This window comes from Hypomesus transpacificus, chromosome 17 (assembly GCF_021917145.1).
Source record: "Hypomesus transpacificus isolate Combined female chromosome 17, fHypTra1, whole genome shotgun sequence".
Taxonomy (NCBI): Eukaryota; Metazoa; Chordata; class Actinopteri; order Osmeriformes; family Osmeridae; genus Hypomesus; species Hypomesus transpacificus.
In genome coordinates this window covers 1,446,562-1,459,283 of record NC_061076.1, presented here as the reverse complement: position 1 = coordinate 1,459,283, position 12,722 = coordinate 1,446,562, and the positions used below count along the sequence as shown (strand labels likewise).

The window sequence follows — 12,722 nt, the reverse complement described above, 5'->3', positions numbered from 1 at the left end:
GGAATCGATCTGGCAACCTTCAGATTACTAGCCCGATTCCCTGACCGCTCAGCCACCTGACTCCCTTTACCTCTGGATCAAGAGGACAACCCAGAGGATATTGAGCTTTTATGCATGCCAAAGTCCTCAGGACACCCTCCCCAATGACACCCGAGACTAATTAAACTGTTAAATATTGATGGTGGTTTATTGAGCCTCTTGATGAACAATTAACAATTGATCTCATCTCAATCTAAGTCATCAGAGAAGTAACAGACAAACAAAAGGTTATGATAAAAAATTGAATTCAATTCTCTAGACGGGTTGAAACAACCCCTCAAAGAATGAATTGATACGGCACAGACCATGTTGAAGACAAATTACAAAACAATTAATGTAGTTGATAATGATGAATACAGCATTGTGGTGAAAGTGTGGTTCAAAGTGCTTACAGAGAAGGCTAACTCACATCCACGACTTTAATAATTTCTCTTTATAATACTCACACATACATATTATTTTATACATACTAAAGTAAGTACTGTGTGCCATGAATACAGCTTGTCAGATTTTGCGATAATACATTTATAGCCTAGACTTAAAAAAATACCATGTATTTGTGTCAGTGATAATCTTATGAGAGTAATAATATCCATGTTCCAGGGCTTGCCAGCCACTGTGACAAACAAAATATTCATTAGCAGACACTTTTGTCCAAAAGGGTGCACAGAGGGGAATTTGAGCTTGCAACCTCTTGATTTAAAGTCAAATGCTCTAACCACTGAGCTAAGACATATGTCAAGACAAGTACCATAGCCACCACTCAAATATCTAAACAGTAAAATATGCATCTTACACTTTGCAATAAATGTGTATCTATGAGGAATCTACTGTACATGTGTACAGAGATCTGATTAATCGTCCGGGATTTTCTCATTCATCCCTTTTATTCTTTCCTTGTGGCTTTCAAAACCACAACGTTCCCCCATGTTCTCCCTCCTTCCCGGTCTCATATTGCTTCCAGACGCTGCGTTTTGCAACACTACATCAATGAGCCACTTCCCATCACAGGGCTTGTTCTATGGGGAGCTCTCTAATAATGCCGGGAATCTGTGTGTGTGTATGTGTGTGTGTGTGTGTGTGTGTGTACGTGTGTACAAATTAGAATGGGTTTAGTTTCCCACGTTCAACTCAAGATCTATGAACTCTGCAAAGTTCATATATTGCAGGTGTCCTTTTTGTAATCCAAGGGAGTGCAGTGCCGCGATTGACGGGCATTCGACAGGAACAATGTTTGTACGAATTTAGTCTCCTCGGTCAGTTGTCGTGTCTTATTTATGTGAATGCAATACAGAAAATACAAGCCTATTTTACAGCATTGAATAGCGCAAAGGAAAAGATACAAATGTTTATGTAAACATAGAAAACACCTTTTAGGCAGACCTGTACATGCATGCGCTGTATGGTGCTACACCATTGTGCATGTAATGACTTCTGTTATGAACTAAATGTCAAGATGTTTGTGGTGGTAAGACAATTTTAAAGAGAACCAATATAATACATTTTGATCAACATGACATAAGCAATTGATAACGTAGGAAACAGTAGACAAATGAAGGCTACATTGTCATTTGAATGAATGTACAAGAGCATTGGCAATTTGTTTAACATAATGAGAAATTGCTTTTATGATGTGCATAAGTGACCAGAATAGATTAAGTTGAACAAGTACTTCAGAGATGACAGAGATTTTCATTTGTGATCTGAGAAATATAGGTACCAAAGCCACTGAGAAGAACTGTCATCACCAGCTGCATCATGGACACTGCATTATCTATCTATAATTCCAGACATCTGTGCGTGTCACTGACATTATCACGGGCACTGTGACCTATCTCTATTTCCAGGAATCTGTGTGTGTGTGTGTTTGCGTGTGCGTGCGTCACCAATTTTATCCCAGGCACTGTGTACTATCTATAGTTCAAGTAATCTGTATTTGTGTGTTTCACTGACATCGCACCAACTGCATCACGGGCACTGTGCACTAGTTGTCTTAATTCTGATAAATTCATTTTGACAGACTGCCCAGATGACCAGATGTGGCCCTGCCGCAGTCAGTAAGCCCAGTTGTAGTCTGTTAGCCTTCGACAGAGTATATTAGCATTGCTGCAGACAGTCTAATGGGATAGCCGCAGTCTGTTAGCATAGCTGTAGTATGTTAGCCTAGCTGCAGTCCGTTTGATGAGTGTAAAAACGAAGGCAGACCGTGGTGCTGTAACCTCAGAGACAGAGAGTCCACGTCGCACTCCGTCATGCATGATACAGCTTCATGGTGCGCCATGACGACATCTGCTCCAGCTGCTGAAGGATTCTCATTGAGACCTCATTTAGAACGATCCTCAGAGGCCCGACACTGAGTCAAGGGCCCCGCGCTCTCATCACTGCATCCCCCCAGCTGCGTGGATCTCACGTCCCTTCCGTCTCATTCATCCTCTGTCCGGGTTCCTTGTCTTCAATTCAGGGAGCATCATTATTTAAAACAAAGAGTAGAGAGTATGTTTTTGTTGTTAATTCCCCCCCCCCCTCACCCAAGTTTCAACAGAACTTCGCAAACTTTTCTTTGCCCTCACTTAGGCAAAGAGGATTCTCCTGTGAACCACCAGGGCGGTCTGGCTCTCCCTCCGCCTTTCCTTCTTCCTCTCCATCCTGGCCTTCCAACAGACCACGCTAGCCGCCAGCAGAACAAGCCCAGCAGAAAGGAGCACCAGACCAAAGTAGGAGATGGTAGAACCGTGGGAATTGAAGCTGTAAGCCACGGACGTCACCACCACGCCTGCGATGAGGATGACCACGCCGAACGGCACCGTGCACCGGTAGCAGGAGAGCTCCGCCCCACCGGTGGCGGCGGTCAGCTGGATCTCGTTGACGAGCGGCACGGTTGTGGACGGCGTCGCCGCGGCGACGGGGGAGGAAGGGTCGTTGGCGTTTCCGGCGGGCTTCTCCACAAGGACTCTCTCGGGGGCGGCGGGGACTGTCATGGCGGCGGTGTTTGGGTCCTCGGGCATGGCCACGTCCAGCATGGGGGTGAAGTTGGGGTGGAACCCTCAGATGGGTCCTCGATGGACGCTCTCACGGTCAGCAGGTCACAATCTAGGTGAAGATACGGGGTCAAGGGGTCAAGTTATGTACTGTGGTGTTAGGTCAAGGGTCGGGTTAGGTATTGTGAATACGGGTCGAGGGGTCAGGTCAGGTATTGTGGAGAAGGGTCAAGGGTCAAGTTATGTATTGTGGAAGGATGTCAAGGGTCTGTATTGCGGAGTTAGTTTAAGTTAGGTATGGTGGAAATAGGTCAGGGGTTCGGCATGGTGGAAATAGGTCAGGGGTTCAATGTTTCAGTTTCCTTCCTCATGTTAAAACCCGGCAAACTGCTTAACGCAATCCAAAGATCCCTATGGAGATCCTTCTTTTTATTTGAAATGTGAAATGATTGCTTCACATATTGCACCCTGCAAGCCCTCCACGCCCCCCCCCTCCTTCCCCCCGAGGCAGCAATGGTCCGGATGAGTCAGCGCAGCACGAGCTGCCACATTCCCTGGAGAGCGCGGGAGATGACATTATAAACTGCTGGGTGAAACGCGAGAGCCTTCAAAATCATCAGCAATTTCACAAACAGAGGCGGTTCTTACGCTAATTCCGCAAACTTTGCACATGCAGTATTCCCTTTGTTTCATCATTCTACGCACGCATCGTTAAAAAGTCCTTTATAGCCTACAGTTTGCCTAAAAGCAATGTGCACAAGAATAAACCTTCAGCCTACACAAGAAGTGAACCTTTTGTGACAATTATATTCCCTATATTTTCTTTTTTCAGGTCCTAAAGTTTTGAGATGGCCCTTTTAAAGTTACGAATAGCTACAATAGCATTCTAATCTATTCTAGAATGTGTTTGATCGATTTTTGTTTGTTTTTAGGCAAGATGTATGGGATTCTAATTACCATGGTAACCAACCGGTGGAAGGGTAGCTATCCGAAACTAGAGAGTTAAGTTGTTGTCAATGTTTTCCCAAGTAGGCTACTTTTTAAAAGTCTAATTACAGCATGTCAACACTGACTATAATGATTTCACCGACAACTGTATATGTATAATCGCCATAATCTACAAACATGATTAGAAAACATTCAAAGCATCATGCAACACTTATAATAATTTAACTAACGGTTTATATTTCCAAAATACGTTGGCCTAGGTTCATTTCCAATGTGTAGCCTCGAAAATGCACGCACAGAAAACGTCAAAAATGCCCTGCTTTAATTAGGGCATTTTTCATTTTAAGATATGTACTTCAAATTTGACAGACAGCGGTCTGGGATAGAGGCAATTTACCTTGCCTGCGTTTTCCATCACACGCTGTTCCACAAAGTTGATTAGCACATTGAAGAATAAACCACTGACGAATTCTCATTCCAAATCAAAGTTCATAGATTGCCGAAACTTGAAAAAAAAAAGGACAGCCCTCACAATACTTGAGCGAAACGCTTAATAGGGTAAGTCTAAAAACGTGTCCGTGAACCTCCGCGACGAAGTTACTCTCCCGTTCCTGAAGGTCCGTTTGCAGATCGCCGCGTTAAGCTCGGAGTTGGAATTTGACTCCCGTACGGCGGCCGTGCCCCGTGTGTTTCCTCCCGTGTAAAACTAAGACTGCTTGACGATCGGTCATCTCGTAGAGAAGCCTGCACGTCTGTAGGGTGTAGGTTTGGCTACAGGGGTGGGGTGATGGGGGAGGACGGTCAATGTTGGAAATTAACGGAGAGGATTCTAATTCTTTTTGTGAGTCTCAGAACAAGCAATTTTTTATATGTTGCAACATTCAGCAATTAGATTTTTGTAGCCTACCCATAACGAATTATTCATACACACGCGCGCACACACACACAACCTGTATCCACTTTTATGCAGCTAGCAACTTCTGGAAGATTGATGCAGCTTCAGAACTTTCCAAATATTGGCCACGCACACGCGCAATAAGTGTTGGATGAATTAAAAAAGAACACCCCTGTTCTCCTGGCACGAAAGTCAGGGAGGAACACGCGCAATATCTGCCGCGTGGCTTTCAAGCTGTCTGTATAACCTCCTAATAATATAGGCTATGACAAAATTACATTCGTTGGTTAGCAGACGCTTATTAATAATAAGCTTAATACGGGGGGATTCCAAACTGCGAGTTCTTGAACTACCCACCACTGTGCAGCTCACACACCAAAGCAGCCTGCATATCCTCCAATAACCTTTGAAGGCATACTGTCTTTATTAACCTGACACTTAGCTGAAACCGGCTGTGTTGTTGTCGTGTGTCTTCCTTCCTTCCTCCCTGGAAGTCCCTTCCCCCAAAAGACGCGGAAGCTTCCCACAGCGAGATGCAGAAACGGGGGTCGTCTCGGCTACGGCTGTCCACAGGAGAAGACTGCAACGTGTTCCAAGTTTACACACCTGGAGACCTCAGACCGGCTGCTCTTTGGTGAGACTCCCGGGTCTCACCAAGACATCCTGGAAGGTCATTGTCACGGTTCGTTCTTCAGTCCAGGCGGAGATCTCAAACTCACACACACGCGCGTAATTTAAAGAGGGATAGACAGTTAAGAGACACACTATACCAGTAATGTTTAACCTGAACAAGCATGTCAATAAAGCTTTATGAATTGAGAGGGAGAAATAGTGTACTACTACATACTTTCTACATGTCCCAATGTAGCTGCAGCTACGTACCAGGGTAACCCTAACATTATACCAAAATATATGATTCTAAGTATAACGCAGGAATGCCTCTCCGTGACTCCGTGACGCACTTCACGCACGCACGGTGTGCGAGCCTACTTGGTCACATGATCCAGTGTCCCTGAAAACATGTCGCTACACTTTACAGAGGAGGAATTCCAATCGGCATGGAAAGAGCTGGACGAACCTCAGCTGGATGGAGGCTGGGAGTTTTTCACCGAGACTATGGGAGTTAAAATACACCGGCGGTTTGATAAGGTAGATTGAAAAATACGATGTGTTGACGTGAGATTTCGTGGCAATTCGTTCTAACGATTCTGTGAAACGGTGCAACGTTGGTTGGTGGAATAACTGGTGTTCGTTGCGGATCGAAATCATCTACGGAGTCTTATCTCAGTTGATGCACTGGGTTATCACTTGTCAATGAAACCGGTGTAATTGTTGCAAAATAATCGCACTGCGGGCTCGACTGCGGAAACGCTTATGCCTCGCTCACCTAGTTTTGACAGGAACATGCTATACCGATGAGATGCCCTCGAAACCAGAAGTGTTCGCATGTTTAATCAATTAAACGAGGAACAGACTTTAAAACATCTGGTTCAGATCATTTCCTCCCGTGTAGCCAGCTAGCTATAAAACATTCACCGGCTGTTTTAACTCTGAAGCAAGGGCGTGTCTCCAACTGGCAACAATCTGAATCATGTGTGTGGGGAAATATATTTTAGGTGTGGCATGAGGATTTCTTGAATGAGAATTAAAGAATGAGTTTTGTGTGTTTGCAGAACACTGGTCTGTACGAGTATAAGGTGTTCGGCGTGCTGGCCACCTGTACCCCGGAACTGTGTGCTGACGTATACATGGACCTGGCCTATAGGAAGCAGTGGGACAGTTACGTCAAAGGTATGGTTTCGTCATAGGGATCCTCAAAAATTGGCTGTATCTTTTTGCCTCCTCAAACAGCATCCCACACCTCGTCAAGTTTACTTCAGATAACCCTCATAATGCAACAGTGATCACTATTACATGTGATCAAGTTGTTGACAACATCTCCACAACTAAACATTTTTCGGCAGATCTGTTTGGAATTTGTATTCATTCTTCCGTTCTCCAGTCACCATGGTAACTGAAGGTAATGTGTGTCCTAGACTGTAGTTTAGCTCGTCTAGTTGTTGTGTAGCTAGACACGTGGACCAATTGGCGTTTTATGAATGTTTCACGGCTGTGTAGCGATGCCTCAGTGGTGTGCTTTTATGAGGACTTTGAATTCTCTGAACGTCACCGCTTACTGTTGCCAGGGAGAGCTTGCAGAGCAGGCAGGATATAAAAGATTATGGGAGGTATTATGAACGTCGGTAGCGATGCGTTACACACAGTTTATTGCAGTACTGTAGGCTACAGCTTATTTTTTCCAAATGCAGCACTCTATCTAGATATCTCAAACATCGTACATCCCAAAATGTTTTTTTGCAGCGGTTGAGTTTACACTAGGGTTGTGGTCACCTAATGAATCCCCTTTCGATTGTTGGCTTTTGGCAAACCTGGGTTCCACCGTCAAGGTTCCACCTCTTCACGCTGGGATCCAGACATCCTGCTTGGGTTGAACAAACCCTGGTAGCGACTGTGACAACGGAGAGGGGGAGGGGTCTTATTTATGTCAAACATGCTTGTTTCCTCACTACAGCTCTTCACTCCTCTTTCTGGTTTCAATCTCCCCTCTTTACTCTCCTCTCGTCTCCTCCCCCCCAGCCCTGACCATGACCCTAACAGTCCGTGGCCTCCATTAACCTCCACTGGCATGGTCTGACCTTACAAAAACAACAACAAAAAAACACCAGTGATCCAAGCAACCGTCTCCCAGAGAGACCAAGCTTGTTTTTCTGCCTGTGTGTCACAGAGCACAGAGAGGGGGGAGACCACCACGCTTGTTACCCAACCTGGCGCCCCGGCCAACCTGGCGCCCCGGCCGACTCCTTGGGGGTCTCTCCAGTTTCCTCTGCTTTGTGTATTTGGGTTGAAACCTGTGACCAGATATGCAACCAGATTGGTCTGAATGAAAAACAAAGAGTGTGTGTTCGACTAATGACATTATACACACACAGTAATCCATTAGTTATGGACTCAAGGTGGGATATGTCCAGAGAGAGAGAGATATGACTGTGTTGACCTTCTGTGGTTATTCTAGAAGGAGGGGGCAGGACCGTTTGGAGTCTTATGCAATGCATACTGTAATGTAGGTCTGTACTGTCTTCTGTACAGTACAGGGTACTCTATATCTGTATTCTAGATATGTGTGACCTGTAGGGTAATGTATGTTAGTGTTACTGTATATCTACTGTATTTCTGTGTGTGACTGTATTTCTGTTTCAGCAGTTGGCTCAGATCAGCATTCTAGAAGCTTTTAGTTCTAGAACATTATGCTCTGATAGCTTTAAGTTTGAACTACTTGATATTGAATTCTCTTTTGTGTGTGTGTGTGTGTGTGTGTGTGTGTGTGTGTGTAGAACTGCATGAGAAGGAGTATGAGGGTCAGAAAGCCATCTACTGGGAGGTGAAGTACCCCTTCCCTTTATCCAACAGAGATGTATCCTTGCACACTAGACATCACACATTAAATAGTCCCTGAATCCAGTCCACTTTAAACTTTGTGTGCTTGCTTGAGTCCCTGGAGGTAGGTTTGTCGTCGTCGTTTCATGGGTTGTGCCAGCCAAGCTCAATCAAGCCCAGCTAAAGTACAGAATCTCTCTCTCTCTCAGACGCACACTTACACAAGGCCAGGGAGGTAGTAAGGTGACACCAGCAGAATGGTTTATAGTCCTAGTACAGTGAGCCTTGTTTTGCTCTTCAGACAGACAGTCCCAGAGCTGGAGATGTGTCTGGGGAGGGGGGATGATCCTGTCCCCCGCTGAGGTGATCCTGTCCCCCTGTGCACCCCCCCCCCACTCCTAGACAGGGAAGCACTGTGATCTGAACACAAGGCAATAGAGAGACCTTGCCCCCCCCCCCCCTCCCTCCACGCCCCATTCTAACCCTCGTTCCTCTCTGGTCTCCTCAGGGTCCCTCCAGACCCCTTCAGACCCCTCTGTTGCTGAAACCTGTAGACGTATGACAGTAACATCATACTCCCTCAGTGGGAATGAAGAACCTTCCTTAACTCCGCCCCTCTCAGTATGTGTACGTGAGGGAGCGCAGGGACCTGGATGTGGAGGGACGGCACATCTGGGTGGTGATAGCCAAGAGTGCCCCGGAGACGCCCTGCCCGGAGAGGAGTGGGGTGCTCAGGGTCAAGGACTACAAACAGACTGTAGCCATGGAGACCGACGGGGCATGCGGAACCAAAGGTATGACGTGTGTGAGTGTGTGTGTGTAACAGCTGTTTCTTCTGTCAACCTGATACTGACGGAGAGGGAGAATGCTGTTGAACAATCCCATCATGTAAGAAACCCCTTTCTTTGTTGACCGTGTTGTCAGTGTTGCTGTTTGTGTTGTTATTGTTGTTCCAGTGTTCATGAACTACTTTGACAACCCCGGGGGTATGATCCCTACCTGGCTGGTCAACTGGGCTGCCAAGGTGAGTGTTGTAGTCCTCGATCATACCATACTAGTCCTAGTTAGACTTAAAAAAACTACATCATAGATCCCATCATAGATTATGTCAGAGGTTCCTGCCTGGGTGTGTCTGCAGCAGTGAGAGTTCAGCCATGACTGTCAGATACTCACTGAGGCTGTGTCTAAATACTCTGGACAGGGTTCCTCCCGGGCATCCTTCCAAAGACTAAGTCTGTGTCTCCAGTCAGCTGGTGTCTCCAGTCAGCTGGTCTTCTGTATGTCTCCAGTCAGCTAGTCTTCTGTATGTCTCCAGTCAGGTAGCTGGTCTCTCCTGTGTTTCCAGTCAGCTGGTGTCTCCATTCAGCTAGTCTTCTGTATGTCTCCAGTCAGCTAGTCTTCTGTATGTCTCCAGTCAGGTAGCTGGTCTCTCCTGTGTCTCCAGTCAGCTGGTGTCTCCAGTCAGCTAGTCTTCTGTATGTCTCCAGTCAGCTAGTCTTCTGTATGTCTCCAGTCAGGTAGCTGGTCTCTCCTGTGTCTCCAGTCAGCTGGTGTCTCCAGTCAGCTAGTCTTCTGTATGTCTCCAGTCAGCTAGTCTTCTGTATGTCTCCAGTCAGGTAGCTGGTCTCTCCTGTATCTCCAGTCAGCTGGTGTCTCCAGTCCGATAGCTGGTCTGTCCTGTGTCTCCAGTCAGCTGGTGTCTCCAGTCAGATAGCTGGTCTCTCCTGTGTCTCCGGTCAGATAGCTGGTCTCTCCTGTGTCTCCGGTCAGAGAGCTGGTCTCTCCTGTGTCTCCAGTCAGTTGGTCTCTCCTGTGTCTCCAGTCAGATAGATGGTCTCTCCTGTGTCTCCAGTCAGATAGATGGTCTCTCCTGTATCTCCAGTCAGTTGGTCTCTCCTGTGTCTCCAGTCAGATAGCTGGTCTCTCCTGTGTCTCCAGTCAGATAGATGGTCTCTCCTGTATCTCCAGTCAGGTAGCTGGTCTCTCCTGTATCTCCAGTCAGCTGGTGTCTCCAGTCCGATAGCTGGTCTGTCCTGTGTCTCCAGTCAGCTGGTGTCTCCAGTCAGATAGCTGGTCTCTCCTGTGTCTCCGGTCAGATAGCTGGTCTCTCCTGTGTCTCCGGTCAGAGAGCTGGTCTCTCCTGTGTCTCCAGTCAGTTGGTCTCTCCTGTGTCTCCAGTCAGATAGATGGTCTCTCCTGTGTCTCCAGTCAGATAGATGGTCTCTCCTGTATCTCCAGTCAGTTGGTCTCTCCTGTGTCTCCAGTCAGATAGCTGGTCTCTCCTGTGTCTCCAGTCAGATAGATGGTCTCTCCTGTATCTCCAGTCAGGTAGCTGGTCTCTCCTGTATCTCCAGTCAGCTGGTGTCTCCAGTCCGATAGCTGGTCTGTCCTGTGTCTCCAGTCAGCTGGTGTCTCCAGTCAGATAGCTGGTCTCTCCTGTGTCTCCGGTCAGATAGCTGGTCTCTCCTGTGTCTCCGGTCAGAGAGCTGGTCTCTCCTGTGTCTCCAGTCAGTTGGTCTCTCCTGTGTCTCCAGTCAGATAGATGGTCTCTCCTGTATCTCCAGTCAGTTGGTCTCTCCTGTGTCTCCAGTCAGATAGCTGGTCTCTCCTGTGTCTCCAGTCAGATAGATGGTCTCTCCTGTATCTCCAGTCAGTTGGTCTCTCCTGTGTCTCCAGTCAGATAGCTGGTCTCTCCTGTGTCTCCGGTCAGAGAGCTGGTCTCTCCTGTGTCTCCAGTCAGTTGGTCTCTCCTGTGTCTCCAGTCAGATAGATGGTCTCTCCTGTGTCTCCAGTCAGATAGATGGTCTCTCCTGTATCTCCAGTCAGTTGGTCTCTCCTGTGTCTCCAGTCAGATAGCTGATCTCTCCTGTGTCTCCAGTCAGATAGATGGTCTCTCCTGTATCTCCAGTCAGTTGGTCTCTCCTGTGTCTCCAGTCAGATAGCTGGTCTCTCCTGTGTCTCCAGTCAGATAGCTGGTCTCTCCTGTGTCTCCGGTCAGATAGCTGGTCTCTCCTGTGTCTCCGGTCAGATAGCTGGTCTCTCCTGTGCCTCCAGTCAGATAGCTGGTCTCTCCTGTGCCTCCAGTCAGATAGCTGGTCTCTCCTGTGTCTCCAGTCAGTCAGTTGGTCTCTCCTGTGTCTCCAGAGTGGTGTTCCCTCCTTTCTGACCGACATGCAGAAGGCCTGTAGCTCTTACTCCAGCTACTGCATGAAGAACAGCAAGTAACCGCCCAGCCGTCTCCGCGGCGATGATAACTATGGTGATTGTCTCCACAATGATCCATGTCCTCTGTACGGATTGTCTGGGTCGTCAATACCCCCCCCCTCCCCCCTCCACACCTTTTGTAGGGTTTTCATCCAAATCTTGTACTACTACTTTGAATGTGTAGGGGCATTTGGGTTATTGTAATAGTTTAGTTATGAGTGAGGAATGCTGTAAAGTTGACCTGGTGATCGAGGTTGCATGTTTTATAATCTGAGTTGAATGATCAAATGAGACATTACAATACTTGACTTTGCTCATATGCAATACTACAATCCATGTTTGCATCGGATGCAACAAATGAAAACATTCATAAATATGAATGGTTAATTAACAAATGTTATTACAATAATCAAAAGCTGTATTGCTGTATATATGTCAGTACTGTATCTCATATAGATATTGTCAATCCTGTTTGTCTTTTAATTGTTACTGTATACACGTTCTGTATTGATATGTGCAATTACTTTTCCTTTAACTTGTTCTTGAATTGTTTGATAACTTTGATAATCGCAATATGTTAATCTGAATGATGGAGAAAAAAAAATATATATATTCGTTGACGAAATGAATGAATTACATTATATTTTTGCACAGAGATTCGATCGAAACTGTTACTGCCTGCAAAGAACATGTCAAATGCACTGAAACATATAACTCCTTTACGTTTAACCTTTGGTAACCAAGTCAATCGAGTTGCACCTTGAAAGAGCTAGGTAACCTTTTTTTACCCTGTAGTTGATAGGTAATGTACCAACCAATGTGCTCTTGACCATGAAAGGTATTACTGTGTAATAAATTGAAATTGAATACGTTGCTGAAAGTTTCCGTAAGTTTAAATGTGTAGGTACTACTGTGTTTTTCGGTGTGCTTACTAAAGCCGTGTGATCCAACCCCAACCGATGATATGGAGCTTTGGCGCCACCGTGTGGGTTTGAGACGGTTACTACACACACTGTATAAGACAGATTCCGAAAAAGTACTAGCAAAGTACAACTTGTGTACTTCTTAATTTTTTGTTTTATGATTAGAACTTTGACTTTTGCCTATTAGTCGCTTACATCACACACTAATCTTCAGAAGCTATTTGTTAAGTATCAACTGCATTGTTCGTGGCGTTTCAGAAGACAGAAAGCAAGTCTGCGTTTCTTTCCAAGAAGTTGTAT

At 46.0% G+C, this 12,722-nt stretch overlaps 2 protein-coding genes across 4 annotated transcripts; one reads left to right on the top strand and one right to left on the bottom strand.

Annotated features, from left to right (window-relative positions):
• Positions 1-1,296: 1,296 nt before the first annotated feature.
• On the bottom strand, positions 1,297-5,770 carry tmem100a (transmembrane protein 100a). 3 transcript variants are annotated; one of them, XM_047037631.1, is made up of 2 exons: positions 5,467-5,770; positions 1,297-3,129 (listed from the first exon to the last, which is right to left on the bottom strand). In XM_047037631.1, the coding sequence occupies exon 2, from the start codon at positions 3,057-3,059 to the stop codon at positions 2,610-2,612; it is 450 nt and encodes a 149-aa protein (XP_046893587.1). In that variant the 5' UTR covers positions 3,060-3,129; positions 5,467-5,770; the 3' UTR covers positions 1,297-2,609. The 3 variants fall into 3 exon arrangements, with proteins under 3 accessions (XP_046893587.1, XP_046893586.1, XP_046893585.1); XM_047037630.1 differs by lacking the exon at positions 5,467-5,770 and adding an exon at positions 5,292-5,413; XM_047037629.1 differs by lacking the exon at positions 5,467-5,770 and adding an exon at positions 4,363-5,285.
• A 77-nt stretch (positions 5,771-5,847) lies between these two features.
• Positions 5,848-12,372, top strand: LOC124479099 (phosphatidylcholine transfer protein). The gene is made up of 6 exons (XM_047037628.1): positions 5,848-6,009; positions 6,534-6,651; positions 8,253-8,332; positions 8,918-9,089; positions 9,252-9,319; positions 11,440-12,372. Exons 1-6 carry the CDS (start codon positions 5,881-5,883, stop codon positions 11,518-11,520), a joined length of 648 nt encoding a protein of 215 aa, XP_046893584.1. The 5' UTR covers positions 5,848-5,880; the 3' UTR covers positions 11,521-12,372.
• The last annotated feature ends 350 nt before the right edge of the window (positions 12,373-12,722 follow it).

Excerpts from the sequence above, each read along its gene's own strand:
- LOC124479099 (XM_047037628.1), top strand. The coding sequence starts at position 5,881 with ATGTCGCTACACTTTACAGAGGAGGAATTCCAATCGGCATGGAAAGAG. Across the intron at positions 6,652-8,252 it reads GTGGGACAGTTACGTCAAAG|AACTGCATGAGAAGGAGTAT; the intron begins GTATGGTTTCGT and ends GTGTGTGTGTAG. Across the intron at positions 9,090-9,251 it reads CGGGGCATGCGGAACCAAAG|TGTTCATGAACTACTTTGAC; the intron begins GTATGACGTGTG and ends TTGTTGTTCCAG.
- tmem100a (XM_047037631.1), bottom strand. The coding sequence starts at position 3,059 with ATGCTGGACGTGGCCATGCCCGAGGACCCAAACACCGCCGCCATGACA.